At 41.8% G+C, this 27,102-nt stretch overlaps 1 protein-coding gene across 2 annotated transcripts in view; it reads right to left on the reverse strand.

Annotated features, from left to right (window-relative positions):
- Positions 1–27,102, reverse strand: part of shisal1b (shisa like 1b) — a gene marked incomplete at its 3' end in the record, with an annotated part of 44,549 nt that overhangs the window by 5,283 nt on the left and 12,164 nt on the right. Inside the window, exons 2-4 of one of the 2 annotated variants that reach the window (XM_079567329.1) lie at positions 13,408–13,572; positions 8,798–9,011; positions 3,231–3,533 (exon numbers count right to left, since the gene is read on the reverse strand). In XM_079567329.1, coding sequence (XP_079423455.1) covers positions 3,231–3,533; positions 8,798–9,011; positions 13,408–13,474 — 584 coding nt within the window. In that variant the 5' untranslated portion in view covers positions 13,475–13,572. Of the gene's footprint in view, positions 1–3,226; positions 3,534–8,797; positions 9,012–13,407; positions 13,573–27,102 lie in introns of those variants that run through there. The other variant, XM_079567328.1, reaches the window with a different exon arrangement.

The raw sequence follows: 27,102 nt of genomic DNA on the forward strand, positions 1-27,102 counted from the left end.
TGACACAAATCTAATGACAATTATAATGTTCATTTATTCACAATTAAAATAAAAATTAGTAATGCAATTTTACGTGGAAACGTTTATGTTGACATTTTTATTAACTTGAGGATTATCCAAACAGGTAAACAGAATGAGATTTTAGGCAAGTAACATAAAGCTACTTTCTCCTACTTATTGTAATTAAACGTAAATCTCAACTTGAACTGTTGCACATGGATAACAACAAAGATTGCAACTCCACTGCTTGACCAAAAAAATGACCTGGGTTTGCTGCAGTCGGTCAGGCCACAGAGTCCAAAACCCTTAACCCATTGAGAACCTGTGGGCTGTGCTGGAGATGGCTTTGCACAGTGGTCACACTCTCCCATCATCAATACAAGATCTTGGGGAAAGATTAACGCAACGCTGGATCTTTTGACATTGCAGTGAAAACATCTCCAAAAGCTGCTTTTTGTGCACTTCAAGTCAATATTTACGACAGCATTGAGACACTGATGCTGCATTCCTTGGTCGTGCTTGTAACTTTCTGTTCTTAGCCACGTTTGTCTGTTTGCCAAATTTACAACGACAGCAAAACTCTTATAAATACACGTTTTATTTATTACACCCTTTTCCTATATGATACATGACGTGCGAATCCCTTAGGTCTGTACAATAACAAGAAATGTAACACATTAGACGAGTGCAAGAGATATTAAGACTCTGCAAAGATCTTATGTGGAAAATAACACAACATCTTGCCCCAGAAAAGTCTGGAAATTAGGTCCCAAATCCGTCAGATATTTATTATTATTGAAGAATTGTCTCCACTCTCTGTAAATGCCCTGTTTATTCCAAAGCTTTTTATAGCAGCAGTTCTGGCGGAAATTCCTTGTATCTCCTGACTACTTTTCACTATTTTCTGGGTCGGAAGCAGCTCTCATCACTCATCAGCAGCATGCATCTCCATAAAGTTAACACGATCCCTCTGCCCGAGCCCATTTTGTCAATGAGGGTTTGGCCATAAGCTCTTTTTGTGGGCTGCAGTTGAGCTGGAGATGTGCGGGTCAGGGGGGAGATTGATGGGACCTATCAAGTTCTGCAGTCTTAAAGTGTAATGAGGAGGCTCTGCGGATATGTTCAGTCTTGTACTTACAGCATGTATCCAATAGAGAACAGCCTGAGGTCCCTCTGCTCCTCGGTCTAACACAGTCCACAAGTCTGGCCCCATAGACTCATTTGTCAAAACTCCTGTTGGATTACATTAGGAGGATCTGAGATATATGACTACACTCAGCAGAACCCAAAACAAAGCAGGCATTGAGAACAGACCGTCTTCAGCGAGAAATGAGGTACTACTAAAGCAATAACGTTACCTTCATATTCATTTCATTAAACGCATTGGCTAAAAATGGTGAAATACAATGTTTTCACTGAAATAACATTTTTGATAAACAACAGACTCTCCCATTATGCTGTTATCGGCTGAGAGTAAAGTTACACAAATGGGCTTGGTGACGTAAATCTATTAAATAACAAATGAAAGAACTTTTGCATCTTGCTGTTGGTTCATACTACTCTCTTGTACCAAGGAGATACCATTATATGTTGGACTACATGAGGGGTTTTCAAGGGTGTTGAAGTTGAACACACCTCCCAGTAAGTTGGTTGAGTCCAATAACCTGACTAAGAGGGAAGTGTCGGTGCAAGCAAAGAAGTTGGCAGAAAATGTCAGGTGTGAAAAGTGAATATATAAGATTATTCTTCTGATTGTGGACCGCGTCAAGCCCAGCTCCCTTGCCAGACCAAAATGGCAAAAAATGTGAAGGAAGTAACTTTTAGACTTTAGTCAAACGACATATTCTCACTCAAATTGCCCCACGTTAGAACAATACACAATAATATACTTTCATAAAATCTTTGGTTTTATGTGGACTGCGCCCTTCTGGAGGAGTTTCCCCCTACATTCATAGTACCACTGGGGGACAGCCACGTGACTAAAATAAATCCAGGATGGAATCATATAGCATCTATAGAAAGAAAGAAAGAAAGAAAGAAAGAAAGAAAGAAAGATAGATAGATAGATAGATAGATAGATAGATAGATAGATAGATAGATAGATAGATAGATAGATAGATAGATAGATAGATAGATAGATAGATAGATAGATAGATAGATAGATAGATAGATAGATAGATAGATAGAACCTGAGACTTGACTGTTCTGATTGATGAACAGGTAGCGCAGCAGTTAACGCCTCCGCTTCACAGCTAAAATGTCCCGGGTTCAATTTCCACCAGGACGGGGCCTTTCTGTGTGGAGTTTGCATGTTCTCCACGTGTCTGCGTAGGTTTCCTCTGGTTACTCCGGTTTCCCCTACCACTAAAAACATGTGCAATAGGTGAATCCACCAGCCGGGAAGGGACAATAAAGCATACAAAACAAAAACAAAAACAAAAACAAAAACAAAAACAAAAACAAAAACAAACATCTATTACTCAAATGCCAGAGGCACAAGAAAAAAAAAATCCTCTTGAGGTTAGGTTAGTTAGTCATTGCGGTAGTCAAAACCTTGATTTGACATCGATAAACCTTGCTGCCCTAGTGTAGTCTGGATATTAATAGTAATGGTGGTCACAGTAGATAAAGGTTGCTTATTATAGGTGGGCCAATGAAAAATGTACAGGTTTAACAGCTTTAATACAAAGTGACATTTCATTGTTGTCCCCCACAGCTGTTGTGGGCTCCAGCTCACTATAGACCATCGTCAGTGCAACTGCTTACACCAAGAGAGTAGTTCAAATACTCTCAAAGGTCAAAAAAGACAGATGGGATGTACTGCTGTTACGCTCCGGAAAGTCTATAAATGCCTTTGTAATCTGTCTTATTGTGGGATGATGGGGGTTAAATATGAGCGGGAAGTCCCCCGTGGCTGTGGCAGGACTGGGCAGAGGAGCCAGCTCATTCTTCTTCCCATTCATTAATAATGATAGCTCTCTAATTAGCCGCAAAGACTCAGAGGAGATGACACGGAGAGGAGACGGTTCGAGATGCGCAATGAAAACTTACTGATGAGAATATCTGCCCAAAGCTCGAATATCAAATAATGGCCACGCAGAGTTTAACAATGTGAGTAAGCTCATGCCTCAAGGGCCTTTAGGATGGGTGAGTAGATGATAGAAGCGGAAACAGTACAATCAGAACATTGTACAGGTAATAGTCCTGATTCTTGAAAACGCTCATCTTACCATGCTGTGGAGGTGTTGTATGGCAGCAGTGTGGGGCTGTGGCTCTCCCCTCTCAAGCTGTGTCTGTGCTGGTAGTGTCCCGCGCCCATGGGCTGCACGGGGCCCGGGGCTTCACTCTCCTCCGGTATGGACCTGTGCCACTGACTGCGCGCCTTCTTTAACCAGCGACCCCCCAGGCCCCACTTCTCCAGGTAAACTCTGCACAGCTCGTAGTTTATGGCCGAATAGTACAGGAAGTCCAGGGCCAGCAGCACCATGACGAAGAAGCCGTAGATCCACACTCCCACCAGGGCTGTGTAGTTACTGCAGAGGAGACAGACCGCACTGTTAGCTCAAAGACTTAGCACACAAGGTTTAGCACTTGGAGTGGTGTTAGCACAGGGTAATCTGGGAAAACAATCTCCAAATGTGCACATGAGCAGAGCAGCCGACACACTTAAGCCCACACCAACTGGGACACGATTAACCACCATGTGTGAATGTTTTGTTTTTTGTTTTGTTTTTTTGCTGAGGGAAAAAAAAAGTTTTACCAATATTGCTCATAGAAATAAGAATAAATAATCTGATAGAATAGAATACACCACATAATTATGTCAGAATAACTTATTTGCATGATTAGATTCATTAACTCATTAAACAAGTACAGTGACACAAGCAACAGATAAATGATTGGTGAGCAGGTTTGACTACTGTAACGGCAGCACGTCCAGAACGCTGCGGCTCGAGTCCTGACAAGAACCAGGAAATGCACAATATTAGTCTGGCTTCCTGTCGCTGAGAGAATATAATTTAAAACATCTCTGCTTGTGTACAAGTCTTTTCATGGTTTAGCACCAAACTACATATCTGACATGAACCAAGTAATACAAGTGTTGATGGGATGATTGGAAGGTCTTTCATCTCCCCCAGTGTCTCTGACAAGGATAATCACAAATGCAACTTTCCTGCCTCTGGGTCGGAGGCCCCAATACACACTCATGGAATCACAAAGAAGAAGCTAACAGGCTAACGGGCAAAGCTAACTGTGGGCTAGCGCCACTTAAACAGTATTTACAGCCAAATTTGAGTGAAAGAAATCATCCCCATTGTGTAATTGGATGTAAAATATCCCTCTCTCTCTTTGTCTTTTCTGTCAGCGTAGTATTTGCTCTCACAGACAATTCATGAGAAAAAAAACGCAACATGCTGAGAGCAAATACTATGCTGACAGAAAAGACAAAGAGAGAGAGGGATATTGTACATCCAATTACACAATGGAGATGATTTTTTTTTTTAGCAAACGTGGCAGTAAACAGTACTGCTAAAGCGGCGCTAGCACACAGTTAGCTTTGCGCGTTAGCCTGTTAGCTTCTTCTTCGTGATTTTATTGGTGTCTATTGGAAGTTGCAAGGGTGGTTTTCTGGACAGAGACACCAGGGGGAGATGAAAGACCCCAAAATCATCCGATTAACACTTGTATCACCCCCAGAGGGACTAAAAAAGGGATTTATTAAGGGTAACAAGTTACTTAGTGAGGCTGCGTTTCAGTTTCATGCAGCCAAAATCTGGAACAGTCTTCATGAGGATGTGAGACAGGCCTCAACTCGGACCATGTTCAAATCCAGGCTGAAACCGTTCTTTTTACCTGTGTATATGACAACTGAAAGTATTTTATCTACATTCTTGCTTTTTAACATAATTAATGCATTTTTATGTTGATGTTTTACTGATGCAACTGTGAATTGCCTTGTGTATGAATTGTGCTCTACAAAGAAACTTGCCTTGATATTTTATAAAACAAACAGAGCCTTTGAGAAGGCTAACACCAAAGCGAGATAGCTTAATGGTTAATATTTTATTTGGTGGCAATAATATCCCCATTTTCCGAGATAAAAGCACATAAACATAAAACAAGTGGGGAATTGCGACGCCACGTCTCAGGAAGATGACCCGAGGACACATGAAAGCAACACGAACATCATAACAGTCTTAGAAGGGATTAAATGATGGAGCCAGCGTTTTGTGAAAGTTACCTGCTGCTAAAAAGAGCAAAAACCTTTAACAAATTGTCCCGTGATAATTTCAGACAAACCCCATCTGTTCAGTTTGCTGCACTTAAATGGTTCTTGTTAATTTGGCGAAAGACCTAATCCTCTGTGCTTTTGAAAATCTCTCAAGGATTCTTCCACAATCTATGACCCCCACGGCACAACTTCATCTTAGTCCGACCCCATTATTAATGTCTAGGAAGTGAACTGTTTGTAATGACTTTATAAGACAGTCGGCTAAAATAAGAGATACCTTGTTTATATACAGTAGGACCAGGGACATTTCGAGACTGCACAGATGGCTCAGAGCTGCCACAGCGCACTCTACTACATGCGCTTAAAAGAAGCTTACATAACGCCAATGCTAAATGATTGTTTATTCATTCAGTGTTTGAACATGCTGTTTCAGGATGAATAAGGCAGAGACCATAATATTTGGCATTTACAAACCACTTCAGATCTAGCAACAACACAATATCCACATTTTGCAGGGGAGTTCTGGGCCCAGAGAGGAGCATAGTGTATATGTTTTTAATTGGCTCTATTGGCTCTAAGCGCTAAGTCATTGTGCCCCCTTTGCATTTCTACTATATGTTTTGTACTAGAGATGCACCGATCCAGCTTTTTTGCTACCGATCCTGATACTGGGTTTTGAGTGTCTGCCGATACCCGATATTTACCAATACCACTTTCTTAAAAGTAGCTTTCTCTGAGTGAAAAATTTACTCTTTTCTCCATTTTAAGATCAATAAAGTCACCAAATATCCTTGGGTGCATGACAGGCTTTAGGTTACATTAATATATACAGTTCACATGAGGTGACCTAATCAGTACAAATATGTTAGATCAGTTATTATTTCTTAAACTAAAATACAAACACTTGGCTTCAGCAGTAGTCGATTTTATTTTATTAGGCTACTTTAAATATTTCTATCATAGTTTCTGACCCAGCCTTGATTAGTTTCCGTTAGCATGCTATTGATGCTAACCACGACATTTTGCACGGCGATCAAAAATGCGGTGGTTAAAACTAACTCAGCGATTGCATTCTCCTGGTTCTTAGCTTTCAAATGATGTACAGCATGCCATTATTCACTTAGAATTATTGTTTTTAAGGCATTGCGAGCCAAAACTGGTATCGGTTTAGAATCGGATATTTGTAGTCGATACCCGATATCTTCTTTTAAGTATCGTCTCCGATATCCGATACCAGCATTGGATCGGTGCATCCCTATTTTGTACTGAAATAGATGTTCTCGAAATGTGGTAGGCGCCTATAGTTTGGTTTTGACATTGGTATCTAGACAAAATAGGACACACTTTGCTTGTTAAATCACTTCCTCTAGATTTACTTCATCCAAAAGAGAAGCTGCCATCTTCCATTCATACAAAAGGGACGTGTGCCACTGTATACACTCCTTTTATCTCAAGTGACCTTTGGTGAAATTCAAGCTTAAGGTCTCATTCCCCTGTGAATCCAAGATGAGAGCTCGCCATCTCTGAGACTGAAATACCATGAACCGCTTTAGGCAGAGTGAACCGGGCCAAGGCAGAGCACAAAGAGCACGGTTTGGTCGCTTCTGTCCCATTGAGGACACCGCTGCTAAAGAGGCTCACTGCGAGTGTGGCCCAGACAGAGGATGACCAGTTTTATCCTGCCACAGCCTTTTGGTCATGAAACAAGTCCACAGTAAATTAAACTCTAAAGAAAATGTGATTCTGAGTGAAAGAATAATAGCTAGAAAATAGTAATGTTAGTCAAAGGTTCTCAAGCTGGGTTGTTTTAGTGTTGTGAATGTTTCACCTTTCAAGAGACAACTGACATTCATCAATCTGCAACCTTCATTTCTCAAACAGGATAATAATAATGTTATTTTCCTTTTCTTAATAATCATGTTGCAGGTGTGTATGATGAAAAGGCTCCAATACGTTAATTTAACACTGAACAGATGTGTTTGCAAACCAATGTACACAGTGATAATATCCGAAGTGACACCTGCCTTCGAGAAACGTGGATCCGCCCACTCACAACAACAACCGCTGCCTCGTCTGCTGCTCAATCTCTCCCTCTCGGCTCTCTGGAGGTGTGGAGTAGATCAATGTCAGTCATGCCTTGCAGCGGAAGGCAACAAGCTGTGTCAATGAGTTTGACACAGAACAACCAGCTGAGGAAAGTGCCCGTGCGGCAGGCTTTGTTGTTCCCTTGAAGCTCTTCTCACCTCTGCACATTGGAGTGGACACTTTAATGTGTAAATACGCTCTGGGCATTCTTTCAGGCACCTAGTTTACGTTTTTGTGACTTAAAGGGGCAAGATGCAAGCTAGCCATTTTATACTCACTACTGCCACCTCAGGTCATACGTGTAACTGCAACTTCTATATTGAGCACGTGCTTGACGGCAATTCGGACCCGAAAGTGACACCTTTTTGAGACAGGGCAGGATTTTAGAGGCAGTTGTGGTGAACAGGTCTGAGCTCATGCTACATTTTAGGACATTTTTGGAACATTTAGATTTAGATCTAAAAATCATTTTAGTAAAATTATTTTACCATTTTTAAACTCTGTATAGTCCCTTTAAAGGAATAGGCCACCATTTTTACATACTGAGATATGTTCTTACCTTAGCCTAGACGAGTTGATTTGTACCTGTCTGGTCTTTGTTTTCTAAGCGGATTAAAAGGGGCACTATAATGTGAGGCGTAATAACACCTGGAGTACTTCGACGATATTACTGCATGGACTTTTAATCCGCTTAGAAAATCGAGTGTAACTAGACTTGAATTGTATTGGACCTGTATTCAAATAGGGAAAACGTGGAGCAGCTTTGTAGCTTCTAACGTCACCCCAGTTTGGAGCTATACCTATGCAGGGAGAGGCTAAATGCTAACAACATTTGCGTGACTGAGCACACGCACAAAGACCAGACAGGTACGCATCAACTCATCTAAGTTAAGGTAAGAACATATCTCAGCATGTAAAAACGGTGGCCAGAAAAAACGGGAAAACAGAAAAAATGCTAGCAAATAACTGAGCGTTATGAAAATACTTTGAGCAAGGTGCTCAAAACAAGTCCGACAATTATTTACCTTAAAAATATGAAAGACTCTTCCTGTTCTACGTTTTTTAAGACATGACGTCCTCTGAAAATATTAATTTCAACTTATAATAAACACATTAGGCAGTTTTAATACCGTTGTACATAGTGAAATGCATTCTTTCATAAGCTAATTCAAGCACGGATTCCGGCTTCAGTCAGGTTGTGCACAGTCCTAGTTTTAACTAAATAAAAGTGGTTGGCAAACTTTGAGAGCCAGAAAGTATTTCCATATTTGGAAGGCCTTTCGTAATTAGCTGAATCGTTATGCAAGACTATTTCTGTCAACTTTTGCACTATTCATGAACACCAACCTGAAAATTAAAAATGACCCAAATTATTATTCAAAGAAACGATTTGATTCAGCCCCTAAAAGAGAGGCATACCAATTACCGATTGAGCTAATACGTGCATTAATCGATGAGGATTTTATGTGTGTGACTTACTTGTGAGCGTATCCGTCGGGGGTGATGGTGAGGTTGACCTGCATGATCATCTGATACTCTGTCTCGTTGCAGCAGTACTTGAAGGCCGTGTTGTTGTGGTGGCAGCAGTACATGTACGTCTTGTTGTCCGAGAGCCGCGGGCAGTGGAAGCCGAAGTGATAGCGCCCCTTGTGGTCGGAGTAGGGTTCACACACTCGGAAATGTGCTGATAAAGCTGCAACGTAGAGAACCAAAAGTCAATAATCAATAACAACAATTACTATCAATATTAAACAGGACAACACCGGGACTAAGGATAAAAACACTGACCTGCATCCAACTAGGGGTTGACAGTAAACTTATATAGCGCTTTACAGCAAAGGAACCAGTCACCCATTCACACGCTCCAGGCAAGAATAAAGTTACTAAACCAGCTCTACTGCAGAAACTCCAAGCTCTACCTTTGGAATACAAAAAACACACCTTTCCTTCAAGTAACTTTAAAGACCTGGCAAAGCTGCAGTGCAAAGCTTTAGCTTGTGTGTGTTTGGTAGAAAGGGGTTCTTTTTAACCTACAGTTTTCACACAATGAAATAGTGTCGCTATGCAGGTCCCTGTAGTCTTTGGAAAGGTGTTCAGACAGAATTCATGTTATTTTAATGTGGTAGGTGGTGAGGAAGTAGGAGAAAACGACTGTGAAGCTGCCACTGTCACCTCAGCTTTAGAAGAGAGTTTAAACTGTCTGTGCTGGGAATGCGGACTCCTGAGCTTGAAAGAATGGGGGTAAAATGTTGCGCTGATGCTGTATGCTTTTCTATACTGATGCAAAGTGGCTATTTAACATATCATCCCGACCATAATGTAAGCTCATTCGATAGTAAAGTGTAAGAGATGGGGGAGATGGAGGAAGCCCAAATGTTGGTATAGTAGTAATGGGAGTCGAATTTCACAAGCAAAACCAGTGATTTGATGACATGAGACTAGCACTAATAAATACAATTTCACTGTCTATACTTATGGAGAAAACAGTTTCATCCTTTTTTCTGTCTTCCAACTCTTACTCTCTTTATAGACGCAATATCTTTTACGTGTATCAAAAGCAATCATATGCAATTGACCTTTTTTGTTCATTTGGTCAGCGCATGTTAGTGAGTGCAGGTACAAATGCATGCAAACACCTCACACCAGACTGTATATTATACAAATACAGGAGGCAAGCTGGTGGGTGAAGTGTGACATGATTATCTGAGATTAATTAGGACTATTAAGAAAACAAAGTACACACCATTTTGGATGATTAAATGATTAGGAAATGATTAAAAAGGTTTGCCGACAGTCACACAAGACACCGGAATAAGCGAGTCTGTTGGAAGGCGAAGCAAGAACTGGCTTGTGATTGACAGGCTCTCCACATTTAGCTGCTTGATGTGACTTAATGAACGTGATCCTAACTACTGAACCCAAAACGAAGTGGAGTGTTTGGGAAATCTATCTTCACCAGCTCAACAAGACCCGCGTGTCCAAGGATGCCAAGAACCAACCACGGAGCGACAGAGGAAGACTTGCAAACTTCAATCAGTCAACGACAAAGCAGCAGAAACTTTTTGACACCTAGTTTTTTCCTCAGCATTTCCAATTTGCACTTAATTTAAATGATTCCTCTTTGAGTGAATTTCACTTCGAGTGGTTTTTATGAGATCTGATTTGTCTTTATCCTGTCTGTCGTTTCATCCGCGCGACTGACTGAAGTGTTTAGGTCGTGATTCTTTTCAAGGTCCACTTCTTCTGATGCCGCTGCCGAATGATAGAAGTCTCTCTCCTCTGGGACATCAGCATGAGAAAAGACACCGCTCTTTCAGGTTATAATGAGCTGCTGCACTCCGCCATTTTCCTTTTGACACAAGTCATTTTTTCCGCCTTATTGAATGTTGAGCCATGGACTAGATTTCCCGGATAGTGTGTGATTAGAAATAGGGCATAACTGTTCATGTGACCTCTGCAAATGTGTGTCACAGGATTTGACACCTCATTTTGTTTATGACGTATTAAGACATTGTAGAAGTTCTGTTCAAGGTGCTCTCAAAGATGATTCAAATGTTCACATTTAGCTAAATGTGATTCAACCCTTGTTTCTGAACTTACAAGGGAAGTGCTGAGTGAAGCAGTTTAATGTGAGGGTGTTATTTTTTATTCTATTTACAGACATAGGTGTTACTATGGGTAGTTGCATCACTGGGGTCATCAGGTGGACACCCTCCTTCCTTGATGTTTCCCATGACATCTCCAGAGGGCTTATCTGGGCTCAACAGTCAGGGTCCCTGTTTCATCGAACAGCTCAAGTGTTTTTTTTTTCTTTTAACCTGTTACCTGCCGTCCCCCCTCAACAGGGGACTAGGGTTAGGGTTAGGGTTAGTTAACCCGTATCAGAATATGATTAGGGGTAAGAACGGCAAATGTAGAGTAATTTGTGTTTCACTCACACAGATCTCACACATATTTTTAGAAACTAGAAGGTCTTGGCTTTCAAATTAGGTATCACACTGGCATATAGGCTGCAAGCTCTCCAGTCAATACACTTTGAGATTTGGATATAAATAATTGTTAACCCTAACCCCAAGGTGGCAGTTAACAGGTTAATCCAAAGCCGTTTACTGCTTTCCCCCCCGCTGCTGCAGACAAAGACTTAATGGTGTATTGTTGGCATGACCCTTTTACCCCAATCTTTTTCATTAGGTAGGTCATGGATGTTGCCACAAACCCCTTACATCCCACGTAAAACAGGGAAAATATGGCCACATACCGCCTTTGCTCTGCCCGATCCCGTCAGACCTTGGAAGCTAAGCAGGGAAGGGCCTGGCAGGACTTGGATGGGATACCGTTTGGTAACACCAGGAAGCCTGGCGAATGTAGTGAGTGAGTGAGTGGTTGGTGGTGGTCGGACCGATGGCGCAGACTGGTTGCCTTGCTTCCATCTGTCTACCCCAGGGCAGCTGTGGCTACAATAGTAGCTTACCACCACCGAGCATGGAGTCAATGAATAATGCAATGTAAAGCGTCTTTCAGTGTCCAGAAAAGCGCTATATAAAGCTGATGCATTATTATGTATCTTCCAACCATTTGAGCTGCTGCACAGTTTACACAGTTTTCTTTCTTTCGTAAGCTTCCTTTACATCTTCTTCCATGACACTGTTAACTCTGCCACCAGTGCCCGCTGTGTGTTTTTTGACCACAGCACCATGTCTGTTCAGAGTGTCGTGACCACGGTCTCTGAGGGGAACACAAGCTTTTTGTGGAGGTCCACTTCCAACTTCTAATCTCGTGCGACCTGCAGGACTATGTGGTGTTTGTGGGAGAGCATTGTGGTGGCCTTTCTCTGCTCCAAGATGATCACGGGCTGCTTTGGTTGTGATGCCAAGTGTAGCATCCCTGGGAAAGGCTGTTGTCCATGCTGTCAGAATGTGTCTCATGATGCTTGTGCTTTCTTTTCCAAACCATTTGGTGGTTATTTCAAACATTTTATCATCACTATCTTACACTTCTTGGTTAGAAAAAGCTTCCCATGGGTTGGTTTCCTATTAGACATGTGCTACAAATAGCCTCTGCCTTTTTAAGACGCCTAGCATTTTGTAGCACATTGCTCCTCATCCATATTTTTATACATTAGACTGTATTATGAAGACATGGCCCAGAATCTAAATCTAAAACCACAGAGTGATCTTTGTTGCCAGAGGGTTGCAACAAGTCAAGAAACAAAATTATACAAACCACAAGAGGATTCGCTGCAGCGACCTCTGAAGCGATCCGTTTAATTGCATAATGATTTATATTAGACCTACATAATATACAAATATATATGGTGTTATGGGTGGAAACATAGTAACACTAGCAATAAAATGATTGTACTCGCAAGATACATGATGGGAAAATGTTTTTGTTTTTTTCCTCAAGACATCTGGACAATGATGAGGATGGAAATAGAATAGAGATAACAAGGGATTAGATCATTTGTTTGTTTGCCCAATTCCCTGGAAATGTACAGACATTCAGTAACCTTCTGACATCTTCTCCTTGGTGTACGTCCCACTTCCACAGTACTGCCGCAGTATCTGTCAGCTGGGACATGAGAGTCTTTGTATTTTACAGACTGCTTTTGGGCTGTCTGAGCCTGTCCCTCTAAATGCTTTATTTTATTTTGGCAATAACTACACGTCTGTCCCCTGAGAAAGAGCCTCGGACTTGTTCGGGATGTCACTTGTGATCCATCTCTGATCTATACAGATTCTTCTGCGCTTTAAGGTTCTATATAGTCCACTGCAGCAACTGGCTCCTGCAGTGAGTATGTGACCTACATTTAGTGTCACTGTGAGTTTGTTTGAAGTATAGATCACACCAGAGCTGCGTGATCGTACAGCGTGATATGTGGGAGGGGCCATTTCTGATGCTGAAATTCAACAGAGTGTACTGACACACATTTGGATTGTTACAGGGCCTTTAAGCATATCGATGTTCATGATTTTACTTGCAGGCTAAATGTTACAAGGCTAATAACATCACAATTCACTCCATTCTACACCAATAGATCCCACCTGCACAGCTCTTGTTAGGTAGTAAAGTGTGCCCGTGTCCCATACCTGCAGTGGAGAGGAGGAGAAAGATTACTGTCAGGACATTGAAGGACTGGCGGCTGGTGATAGTCATCTTCTTTTCCTCATGTGTGAAGAGGGGGGTCCAGGGGGCTAGGGGGCGCAGTGGGGTCCTAACTGGACATGTGCATCTTCTTCTTTGTCTCTTCACTCCTGACAAGAACAACAAAAAAAGATTGATAAAGGAGAATACAAAATGTTTCAATTCAGAAAACAGAAAAGAAAAAGGATGAAGCTCCAGACCAGAAAAATCTGCTGCAGGTATAATTTATAGACGGTTGTAACATTTGTACCTGAAAAAGTTGCCTAAAAGCAGTAAGCATTATGAGTAATGAACCACTTGTTTGCTAAGAGCCTAAACGATCAACAAATCCCAGTCTCTCATGTGGTTGGCTGGGCTGATGGCACACAACATCGCTTATGTCAGTCTACTCCAGGGCAGCTGCGGCTATACAAAAGTCGCTCACCACCACTTAATATGGAGTGAATATTATTTACACTGTAGAGCTTTGAGGAACTTGTCTCGACACAGACTTGTAAATCACAATACAAGCGTAAGTCATTATTGTCTTCACGCCGATCTTCATGCATAGTTCTCAAAGGCACAAACAGAAATGTCACTGTATTTGAAAAGAGTTGCTTGAAGTGTTTCTCAGCTCAGATGTGACTGACTTTGAAGGAACTTGCCAAACAATTCCTTGATGTTGAGCATGTGATTCACGTACTTAAATGAATTCCCCTCCTCAGCACAATGCAAAGGTTTGAGCAAACAAACTGCCGAAGTGCGTTTTTGACTGTAAATGAAGCATCATGGGAATTGGTGTCCCCACACCCCAGCAGACGGAGGCTGCTGCGTCATTTCCGCCCGTCCAGAAACGAAACAGAGATTAATGGTGTCCCGGGACAGTCTGCATACGAGGCAGCTTTATACTCTGGCACCTCTGACAGGACATTAAACAAACCAAGAGACTCACGGCCCATGGTAATTGGCTGCAAACTTAACGATTTGCAATGGCTTTGCAAAGTTGACCAACTTAAAGTTTGTGTTTTAAAGCTCTTATCTGGACCTGCCACATGTGAGGGTAGGCGAGGCGTTTCAAGTTTTCGGAAGGTCTAAAACCAGAGAAACTTTGCTGTTATTTTGTGGAGAAGGGGAGCCTAATTAAGTTGAAATGTTAGAAATGTTAGAAATGAAAAATAATTGTAAGTTAAGTTTTTGAACCAATAAAAGAAATTCTAATTCATTTTCCCTTATATCCATAATACAAGTGAGAGTGTCTAAATTTCTAAGAATTTAACCCATAGCCCATGATGGCATATAGGCTAATCCTCCTGCTATGTGCCTCTGGCCAAGAAGCTTTTCCAAGATCTGGCTGTGCACTGCAGTCGCCCACCTGTTAGGTCGCCCCAGTGGCACTGAAGGATCTCTGACAGTCTCTGAGCTATCCTCACGGGGTTTTCTTCCCAAACATTCATTTGACAAAATAAACAACCTAGGCATTATAGAAACCATTATTTTTCAGACTCGTATTGCATACTTCTCCTACAGTTCGAGCAGCTCATTATCACAAAACTTCCCCTGGACCTCGACGAGCCTTTAGCGCTCGACACCCAAAGTTACATAATTCAATATGCGTTTTCCCACGCATGATGCACTCTGGTGTATGTTGAGTTTGGCAGATAAATAAAGCCAGCTCATCAAGCTATTGCTGAATATTGATGATATTTTCTATAAAGAAGCGCGCTCACATGGCACCCTTTGCTTGTCAGCGTTGTGGTTGGACTTGTTGCGCTGTCTCCTATGCAATCATGCCATCACAGACGCCGCGCCATTACTGGACGGACCATATGGGCAGAGCATGCAGGAGCGCAGTGGCGCGTTGGAGACTTTTAAAGCATTTTAGATCAGACAAGCTGTTCCTCCAGCAGCTGACGTCCCAGGAGGCTTGTTAGAGTGGCATTTTAAATATATTTTCCCACTTTTTTCTCTCTCTTTACTCGTTGGTGGGTGCTTTGGCATCCTGTCAGCTGCTCGCTACCAGCACAACAAGGAATTCCAGCTTTTCTATCACTCCCACGTCTCTAAACTCTGTGGCTCTATGGAAATTATACTACAAATACTATAGCGATGTTGGGTTTTACTGTATATCAGAAATGTGAAATGCTCATTTACTTTGAGGTTTCATTTCATTTAGGTTATTATCAAGCAGTAGTTTAACAATTATACTATATTGCTAACCGTATAGCATAATTGACTTTCCAAGTACCACCAGGCATGGATTAAAGTAAAAAATAGAATAAAATAATATTTAAAAAATATATATTTTTATTTTTATTTTTTATTAAGCAGTACATTTAAGCAGTATAATGTGATGCTTAAAGTATATTATACTTTAAGCATACTCAATAAAAAAGCATCATTGACATTTTATTGAATTTGTTTACTTTAGTACAACAGAGGTGAGTTATTCATCTGACCTCTACTGAGTGCGGCCCAGTTGTTTGTATATTTTTATGTGGCCCTTAGTGAAAAAGTTTGGACACCCCTGCTTTAGCTGCTACTCATGGTTCTATTATATGGGCACTGAAATTAATGTAACAACATCAACCAAAAACCTTATCCAAAGCTTTTCTTTTAATGATTCCACAATGTAAAATTCAGAGGCAAATGTTGTGCGCTGAGAAACAAATGAAACCAACACATCAGGTGCTAAACAAGTGCGGACCTCTGCCAAGGCACTAGTTCTATCTTGCAATGCTTAAGAAACAGAGCCCAGGTCTAGGTCCAGGTGATGTTGTTCTTCCACAGCTACCTCCTGTGTATTTCATTTGTTCAAGAGTCAAACATTATCCGTATGAGCAGAACTGGCCATCTTTGTTCATCTTTGGAATCTGCTGTTTTCTTCCCTCATATTGTGCATCCCCCCTTTGAACGCCGTTTGTTACACCTCACTCCGGCTCACTACTGCCTTTGTTCTCTCTATCTCCCCGTTTAGAGTCACACCATGGTCGCGTGCGTGTCGCTTCCCGCAAAAGGTCAAAGTTCCCTCGGCTACAGCTGGGCTTGTTAGCACACGCAGAGCGGAGAGTGCGAAGGGCTTTGTTTACTGAGGCTGATGCAGGCACTATATGTACAGTACACAGCACAACACAAAAGACAGTGCAGAGGACATATAGGTCTTGAAAAATAGAGTGCACTCAAAGACGCAGGCAGCATACGGAGCTACCGGTGTTTATATATGTGAGAGCAGTCTAAAATATACATTAGAAGTACTGAAGCTGATGTTTATGACGGGGACAGCTCAAGACGGGGGGGATATTACGGATAGCGAAAGGTCAAGGTAAAGTCATACAGAAACCCTGGGCTATGGCAGCAAGAACTGTGATATCACCGTATTAGGTAAACACATAACAATCATTGCTGTTTAGTTCGTTTACATTTTTATTTTTAGTTTACAGTAGGACAGGAATCTATTTAGGGTTGATCAGAGAGGGCACAATCAAAGAATGGTTGCCAAAGTTTAGTCAGTCTGCCCCGTGACTGCTATCCAACCTCCGTGTGGCTGAGGAGGAGAGAATGAATAATGCAAATGTTCTTTTTAAAGATAGTGTATGGGAGGTTATTGTAAATATTTCATAAGCCTTTCTCTGTCCCCCAAATAAACATGTTGAAATCGCTGATAACAATTGTAATGTTTCTTTATGGGCACCTTTACACGGCACTTCAAGAGATTCCCACTGCCATCTATTCTTCCGCTCATCGTCGTAAACATACCCCAAAAGCCTGGACCGTTTCATCCCTTAGTCCGCCATAATCTGGAACCGACCGTAAAACTCTCTCTTCCTCATTGGGTGATGCAATGATTTGTCACAATCACACGCTCCACAGTCGAGCGGCGCGTTGTGTATGTGACAGTCACCACTTTCCCACATGCTCCTCGGCAGCCGCAGCCTGGAGCCGGCTCTCCACATGACAACAGGACTGAACACTCTGCGCTGATGGTCGGGACCTGAATCAGTGTTTAAAATCAGCCCGGAGCTTAATGGACCTCTGTAGGGTCTCTGAGTGATCCACTAATGACGATCTTCAGGAGCATCGGTTATTGGACAAAAGGCAGTGGCCAGAATACTGATCAGGGTTTGGTTAGGCAGGGACTGGTGGTGGTTTTCTGCTTTGTGTTTGTTTTTTCCCTTGTAGAACAGAGAACAAATGGGGGCTGCCATGAATCGTCATCAACTTCTCGTGTTTTTGCTTTGTTTTTTATTTATTTAATAGGAACAAAATATTTACTGCAACCAATGTGGGGTATGCTCTTCATATGCCTCTGAGAATCTAGTGGTTACTTTTGATATATATTAATAATATCAATATCAGTAGGAAACAAATTTGATGCACTTCCTTACAAACGACACCCAAGGGCCCCCATTTGCTTTGCTGCTGGTCCCCTGAGAGAGAAGAACCAGAAGCCTCCAAAATGCAGAATGTATTTTATTATGACTGATTAAACACATTGTGGATATAGAACCAACAGAGGGAGTAACTATGTGCTACTAAGAACATATCCCAGAGACATCACTCACAGTAAAACGGGCCATTCATACTAATGACAACGAGAAGTCTCTCGTCAGAGCCGCTTCAAGCAAAAAGCAAACAGGGCGCATGCACAGGGCCCCTGGAACCCATTAGAGCAGAGATTATGAAGAATGTGGTTTCCTTCTCTCATAGTTGACAGCATAAAGATTACATAATGTTTCAATGTACAGCGTAAGTTACATGTACAAAAAGTGTAGGTTTGACAAATTTGGGGACCCAAGTAAGTAAGTGCCTGGAACCTGCAAAAACCCAGAACCGGCTCTGTCTTTCATCTAAAAAATGAAATGAATGTAGAGTTCATGCCCCTCAAAAGCCTCACTGATAAAAGATTTAATGACACAAAATGGATAAACATTCTTGTATGGAAATCATAATAACCCAAAGTCTTTGAAGTTTCAGTCAGAAAACTTGGACTTAACCACTGGTAAGACAAGGGAAGTACATCTCTTGTGTATTTTATCTGAAAATAGCCCAATCTCATGCTCTGAACTTTGCCTCATCAAACAGCGACAGATTTGGGTCTCCCGTGGTGCAGTGATAAAGAGGGTGTGTTACATTCACAGAGGCTGCTGCAGTAATTGGTCACTTAGTTCCTTTATTTCAAAGGGGCACATTAGTGCGAGGAAATTAATGTAGTGGTTTTGTGGTTTTGCATTTCCTGAATTTTCAAGTGGAGAATGATTCACTTTAACCTTGATTGGTGACCTAATACAGTACTAACCTACTAACCAAAGAACCATGTTAAGGGTTATTTTTCTATCTGCAGTTATGGGCTTTTCTCCAGTCAGTTCCTCTCATTCCTACATTAACATGCACTAAACATTATGGCAATAAAACAAAACAGTAAAAAAGACAATGAAAAAGTCCAGGTAAGTGAAGTGTCCAGGCAAACATAATGTCCAAATAAATGTCAGCAGCAGGTCCACACCACATGAATGGGTTTAGCTCGATTATAGAACGACTTTGGGTTCACGCATCACGACTTAGAATTGTAAGAGCGGACTCACCACACTGTCTTCTCTCCGGCCTCCTTTTCGCTCTTTAGAGGAGAAGAACTGACCCCACATCAGCAAAGAGAGGCTTCTGTTTGTGACCCCGAGAAACATGTGCATGTTCCGATTGGTCAACTGTGTCATCGGATGCACTGAGCAGTTCAGTGCTGCAGGTTCGAGTCCATAACTTGTTCACAGTTCTCTCAAAAAGAAATGGTGGATTTAATGAGAAAAGGAGGTGGACCTCAGCCCCGTGACGGAGGAGACAGCGGAGAAAAGCTAACAGAGAGAAGTAGCTGAATAGTTTGACTCCAAACAAAGTAAGCGCCGCTAAACTCTGTTTCTGGTTGAAATGTTGCTGGAAAAGGTGGTTCTCGTGAGCTTTTGGTATAATATAATAATGTTGTGCTGTTTGGCGTGGTCTGCGTGGTTCTGTTTGTGCCGCTGTTATGACAGAGAAATGAAGAGGGATGAGTTATGGTGTTTTTCCAAGTGTATTCCGCTCTTTCATTGACCTTCATTCTGTGTGTCCATTTTGGGATGCAAAAATCACCCAATCAAACATGTATGACTTCCTGCAGCTGAGGTTTTGTCGTGTTTTTCTGTCACCCATATGATACGATTCGAAGGCCAGTCCAGTCGTGACTCGTGAGACTCTATGAGACGTGACAATGCCTTCGACTCATCACGACTAAGAATTAGAACAAAATCGCAATGAGCGCACCCTTGACATTACTAAGTTGTACCATATTGGTTTTTGGCATTTGTTTATAATGCATTTCTGGCAAAACAATCACTGGTTTAAATCAGTTGCAAATCAGACGTATACAGTATCATGATCATCACAAACGCTGCTAAAATTGATCGAATAATAGCATGCATTTTTGTGTGTTCTCTCCTCCTGCGGCTGGATCAGAGTGAGCGGTTGGTCACACACTGTTTACCCAAATGTCTCAGTCTGTAATAAAATCACAGGGAAGTTTTGACCTTCGCTTTGACTGAAATATCTTTGTTTATTTGCGTTCACCCACCCTCGGCTTACCTTGAGATATTGTTATTTCCAAGTCTAGCCTCAGTTCACCCCGCAGAGTTAGCAGCCAATGTGATATGAACATGAATGATTATTGAAAATAAAATTAAATGAAATTTAGCCTCTTCTTTATGTACTTTACTATAGTTTTGTGAATGTTCTAGTTGGAAAGGGCTGAAGCTATTGGTTTCCTGAACTTAAATACCCCACGAAACATTGTCAGGACTCGACAGTTAAATACGCTTATACTTCTACCTTAACTTGAGGAAAGGTTTTAATGACTTGCCGATCCGCCTTTCAATGTCGGGCTTGTCATTTTGAAATCACTAAAGCCCAATTTGTAATAGTTGATCCCATTCTTGATCCCATCAGCTGAGGGGGAAAACACCCCATGAATGAACATCAAATAAAATAGAACAATTAAGTCACATAACCATGACAACAGAGCAGCAGACACCGCCCAGGCACTCTCCACTGCAAACCGATTATGCTCCTTCATGGTAATAGACGCTCATTCATTTGTGCTGTATCACTGACAGCCTGGAGCAGCCCCTCTCCAAAATGAATCTCTGCTTCTTCTCCTCCTGCCGCATGTGTGTGTTTTACGACCAGTTCCTTAAACAAATGCCGTAGATCAAGTTTTCTAAATAAAGCTGAGGCAGTCATGTGTTTTGGCCTGATGGCTCGATGTCGCCACAGAAACACTTGCGTCACGACGGATGCACTGGGGAAAAATAGCAAGTATTTAGCAATTATAGAGCCTTCATTCTACTGGGAATCAAACAGTGCAATAAAAGGCTATAAGGAGGATAACATGGTGGCTGCATGGCTTCTCAAAAGTCTCGGGTTCAATTGTCTGACCTTGCTCGGCCTCTCTGTGTCGAGTTTGTGCCCTCTGACTGTTCAGGTTTACTTATCCAACTGCATTTGTCAATTTGCCATCAACTTGTTAGCATGCTGTTTGCTTCGAATGAAAGCTTCACAGAAACGGGCCACTGCTGCCTGCAGAGGGCTTGCTAACTATAAGTAAGTAAGTGCTTTTTTTGTGATTGTACAACCGTACAACGAAATTGTGTTCAGGTGTTAGTCCTGAGCCGCTGCGACTGAGCCGCGCTGCCACTGAGCCGCGCTGCCACTGTGCGCCAACCTGACCAGCATGATTTTGGAAGTAGAGGAAACCGGAGTACTGCCTTCAGTGCTCCTCTGATCCTCTGAAATGGTGCCGCGCCTCCTGGTTTTGTCCTTGTTTCCGAGTGTGGTGTCCTGCACTGGTCAGCTCCTCCTCCTCCTTTCTCTTCCTCCTGCACAGCTTCCTCCGCTCCACAACCGTCTTTCACCATCTTCTGGGAAGAGTTTAGCAGTTCTTCTATTTTATTCTCCAGTGAAGGTCCAATAGACAGATTGACGGATAGAAGGCATGAGTAGCTTAGCTGTGAGTCTTGCCCGGATACCTCCTCGTTTGTCAATTTTTTTTGCTTCCTGTAGCGCCTCTTGTGACGCCTCCATTGTGCTGCCTCCACTGTGCAGCAGCTGTTGGGGGCTCTTTGTGCCTCTTCGGTGTCTCAGAAGAAGAAATGTGTAGGTCTCAAATGTCTTTAGCTCATAAGCTAGCTGTTGGTTTACTTTAAAAAGCTGCTTTCTTCAGGACCATTATGGAGTCTTTGCAGTAAAAATCCACTGAACCTCCACAATAACACAGCAAAGACATACAAAAGCATCGAGGAAAAACAATGTGGAACACAGAAACTACAAATGCAGTTCGCTTGAAAAGACAAAAAAAAAACACAGCTGTACCAAGAGAAAGGGAGGTTGCTGCTTGTTCACACATAGCCATTACTTTTAGTACGCAAGTTTTCAAATATCCATTCTGACGATCCAAAACGCAAGTCTCAAATTGGGCCTCATGATGCGAGTGGGGCTAAAACAGGACTTGCCCCAGTGGTGAACCAGTGCTATGAACTATTGATAAGCAGTGGATTACCGGAACTGAAAGCAGGACTAATGGCTAACAAGGTCAAAATAAGGTCTAAACCAGGACGTGCACGATGCCAACCCAGGATTTAGCAATTAGCTCTGTCTCAGTGTAGTGTACAGGATATGAATACAGTCGTGCTATAAAAAGCCTCAGGGAGAATAACACTGGGGGGTTGCCATAGAGCTTGTTGTGGAGAGTTTGACTGGAGCGGCTGTGTGCTGTATAATGGACTTGGCTATTGTGAAGAGCAGTGTCTTTTGACAGTGGATCTCAAGGCTTTAGCATCAAGAACCACTAGAATATGTTTAGATTATAATGCGAGAACTAATAAGCATTGTATCAGGGCACGCTCTAGTTATGAAGCTACTGGGCGAAATCTTGAGTTGAAAGCTAGACTGAATCAAGAACTAAAACAGTATGCAGAGATAAAACTAGCCAATGACAAAATATAATACTTGCGTACCATCAGTGCCACGCATACATAATAGGGAGGTCTCATTCTGCTTTGAATGGTGTTAACTTTCAGAAGCTACAATAAAAGTGTTGTTGTAATCAAAGCCTGCTGCGCCTGTACCTGCTGAGACCTGTCGCATTGATTGAAACCACGCTGCCTCCTCTTTCAGATCGAGCCACATGATTAATTTTTCATCAGCTGGAGCAGAAAGACTCACCAGAGAGTAAAGGTGCTGGTGCAAATACTTCAAAGACAACATTTCGACATACAAAGTCGGTGAAAATACAGTAGATAAGGTCTCAATGTCAAGAAAAAGAAAAAGAACACTCTGCATAATATCTCCAGAAAGATCCATTTACTCTAATTTGCTCTGGAGACCCTATAACAGTAGCTTTCCCAAATGTGAGAACTAGAATCCAACCGGCCACCCCTTGGTCAGTGATCCACTTGCTTATCGTTTTCAAATACCTTTTATGCAGTGTCTTGACTTACATACGGGGGTGTGTAATGTGAATAATTGATTTGCCGCAGGAAAAGTTGCAGCATCTGGCAAAAAGTAGATTCTTATGAACTTTGCTGTTTTGCAGAGAGCAATATCAGCATTCAACTAAAAATAAACGTAGCCAATAAACGGATAAGAGCCTTCATTTCTTGGACGGAATTGATCTCAGGATGTTCTGAGCAAAAAGCTTTTGCGATTTTCACTAAAGAAGGCATTAAACTTTTATTAGGAAAGGTTAGGGAGGGGTAATTCAGATGTTACACAACCAAGAGATGTGTCAAAGGGAAGCGTCAGATTTCCATAATGTATTCCTTGTTCTGCACACTACTGACTTTATGCATGAGGTATAATGGTATAAAGTATCACAGTTGTGTGTGAATTTGATATCGTCACTTGTGAGCAAAAGACAATGATAAATGCATCTACAACCCCAGTCAAGCAAGAACAAAAACCATAGCATAGTATTTGATCTACAACAGTCCGATCTTTGACACTGTCTGCATGTATAGGCCTTTTCCTGTACTGGCCGCCTTATTAGTCCTATGGCAATGGTCCTCTTATTTCATTGTTTGTCTCTATGAATTAAGGCGTAGGCTGCCGTTTACATACATGTATTTCCTATTGATATAATTGTGCCTGCTCCACTTGTTTGGCACCATATTGTGTGACCCAGGTAATGCACTGCCCCCTTTTTAAAACCATTAATTACCATGGCCGCCAGTAATTTCATCATGTGCAATAGCAACAGGTCTAATCCGCTCCCTCCATTAATAATAATGTGAACAGTAATCATAGCTCTAATTTTGTCAACAAAAGAAGCCGGTAGCTTCATTTAAATAACAAAAACATGTTTCAAAAGCAACAGGCATTAGCAGGGCTTTTACATCAACTATGTTCCCCCTCAAAAAATGATGGGACGCCATCTTTTCAAACTAAAATATAATCTGCAGACAAAAAAGACGCTTTATCTGCAAATCTGTGCTGGTCTTTATCTCGTTGTAAACGTTAGCGCCCTCAGCAGGCAACAATGGGAATTGTCTAAATGTAAACGACTGTACAAGCACTCATTTATAAAAAAAAAGGCAAGCTAACAAATCGATGAAGCCTTAACAAACACATGAGAGCACAGCAGTGATGGACTCTTAAGTGCATGAATAAAGCCTAATACTATGAATTATCATTATAGCATTGTTAATTATTGAATTTGCGTGATATGTCCCCTTTAAACTTATAATATATTTGTAAAATTGGTAGAAAACATTGCTATACAACATATTTTATCATTAAACTTATACTATAGTGTATGTATTATTATATATTTTTATATTTTCTATAGCAGCCACCTAAAAAAAGGCTGGGAGACGTTTGGCCTTTTGACCTTTCGTAAAACCCCTACCCCTGAAGAAATTTACGCTATCTCCATCAAGAAGTGGCATTTAGAATATGTCATAATGGGATGCAGAGCGTGCTAGTGATTCTTTTTGGTGCAATAACAGCACGATGTGCAGTGGAGGAATATATTAAAATATGCAAGGACCTACAACTTACATACTTCTGACTTAAATCTGAAAGTTACAGCTTCTTCCTTCTTATGACGTGTGAACACCAAAGGTTTCAGCTCTCTGTGTCCAAATCCAAGTATGACTTTTACGGCCAGTCTGGGGTATTTAGACGTGGGGGTATTGCACCTAAAAAGTAAACGTGCCGTATATTTTGGCAGGATAAACATCTTTTTTCTGACGATGTCCAGCAGTGACAGCTCGTGAAACGCTTGGCGAACAACAAGACGGATGGTAATGGAGTAGTGCCGTGGCTCAAAATTGACCAGGCGGTGTTTATCAGCTTGTTTATCAGCTCGGAAAGGGGATAGAGAGGAAATTGGTTTCTATAGGAGGAGATCTGAGAATCTCTGATGTACGACTGGACAGTGGTCGTTTTGGGCAACGTCAATTATAAGTACACGACTGCATGATTGTGAGAGCACTGTAAAAGTCATTGCTTTTACAATGTGCCATTGACCATCAACTTAAATGCCTCCATTTATTGACCTACCATCTGTATTCCAAGCCCCACAATTAAATTTTCTTTTTATAACTTGTATTGCTGTTGCCATATTTGAAATGCATTGTCGTCTGAAATCATGATAAACTGTTCTCCAAATATGACTTTATGAGATTTGCCAAGCACCATCTGTTTTATTTCACATCGTTTCCCGACTTTTATGAATGTGGCTTGTAGGTTGACATTTACAATAACCGTTAAACTTGCTGACATCGCCTATCGGGGAGCATTTCAGGACATAATAGGAAGTTATTATTCACAAATCTTGGAAGCGGCAGAGGCGGGTTCACACTTTGGGGGTCAGAACCAGGACGGCCTCATTACTGACTGACTGTGATCGCCAGTCAACCATCGCTTCCAGTAACGAACGCTGGAACGGATCGAAACGCATTTTTTAAAAGCACGTTTTATTTTCTTTAAACCGGTGGCCAAAACACCATTAGGGTTTTGAAGTTTGGAGCGTATCCACGTTCCTCTTGGCGTAAAAGTTGTGCAGCGCGGTCTGTAACCTTTAACATCACTGACCTTTCCTGACCTAACCGGGTGTTACTGGAGACGGCCCAAATCTCCGTAGCCTGTGTCTGCGGGGGCTATTTGGGGACGACAGCTGCGTTGAACTTTGAACCCTGCTGTTAAACGTCTGGTGCCAAACTGTTGTTCGTATCTTCAGAGATGAGAAGAGTCGGCTACACCAGTAAATCCGAAACATTACTCCAAAAGACAAAAGTTCTCCGTTCAAAAACATGGGCTTGCTCAGTTTCCTTCTGTGTGAGAGGAGACCACGTCCAAATGTCTGTCACGTTTGGAGAAAAGCTTTTAGAACAGCCACTTGCTCTTGTCTCTCAACACCAGAAGCTTTATTGCAGCTGCCATTTTGAATGTTTTGGTTTAAATTATTTAGACTCTGGACTAGCTGCTTCGCTTCAGCCCCTTCCTCGTTCTGCGATTGATCTAGCCAGGATGCACCAGCGCGAAATCCAGTCTTTGTGGATCAGCATGACTCTCTTACTCTGTATAGAATGTATGGAGAAAGTGGGTGGCTAGTCAGGCTAATAACGCACACAAAACCCAAAGCTCATACACATCATGAGGTGACGCAAGAGCTCTTCTCTATGCCTTGGCTCTGAATCTCTTGTAAACGTCACCGCGGATTAGCCAAAGTATTTCAATGCAGGCCAGTGTAAAGTGCATGCTCTATTTCAGGCCTGTTTATAGGTGGTTTATAGTGTCTTGATTCCACCAAATATTAGATGCACTCTTGGAATATCTTCTGCTCTGGTGGTCCACTGAAAACCTGTCGCATTAGCGCTAGGGGCGAAACATCCAAGGACATCCACTGCATTATGGCCAGGCTCTGTCTGTGTCCAACGCTGTCCCCTGTCACACTGGGTTTGTTTCGTTTTGGAGATTCCCAAGGGGTTGTTTTGTCTGCGATATTTTAAATCCAGGGTCGACGGGAACATTTCCAAAGGAGGGGGCGGGCCATGCGAGGGACCAGAAAGGGCCGTAAAATGGAATCCAAATAAACAATGGGCTTAGCTGCGCTGTCAGACGGGGAAAGAGCGGCCACATGCAGACACTTTAGGCAAAACAATTTCAACGTATGATAGAGGGGTAAGATGTACTTTATCCTGTGCATTTGACCCTTTAAAAAATTCGATTTTTAAACGTCTATGAAAGGCTAAACTGTGTAGAATTATAGATATAAAAGGGCCCTACGACATCAAAGGAATAAAAGGAGTTCTGCAACTTAATCACAGACGGCATCTTTGGAATTGCTCGTATATATCGTCGAAGCAGCTAGAAGGGGAAAACAAAGAATGAACATTCTCCCTTTTCACTACCATTACTTTAACAAAAGCTGAATTATGAATGTAATTTTCTACTAAATAAAGGTACAGAGACATGGAGTGGAGCAAAGTGGTCCAACCGCGAACAATGCTAACAAGGAAGCTACGCTAGCTTCAGGCTACATAAGCTAAGATTATCAATGAGTGCCATTTTACAAAACATCCATATGGACCCGATTTTGCCTTGACTTTATTGGTGTGTGATAATTATGGTCATAGTCTGCC

Source organism: Gobius niger (genome assembly GCF_951799975.1).
Source record: "Gobius niger genome assembly, chromosome: 12".
Classification (NCBI taxonomy): Eukaryota; Metazoa; Chordata; class Actinopteri; order Gobiiformes; family Gobiidae; genus Gobius; species Gobius niger.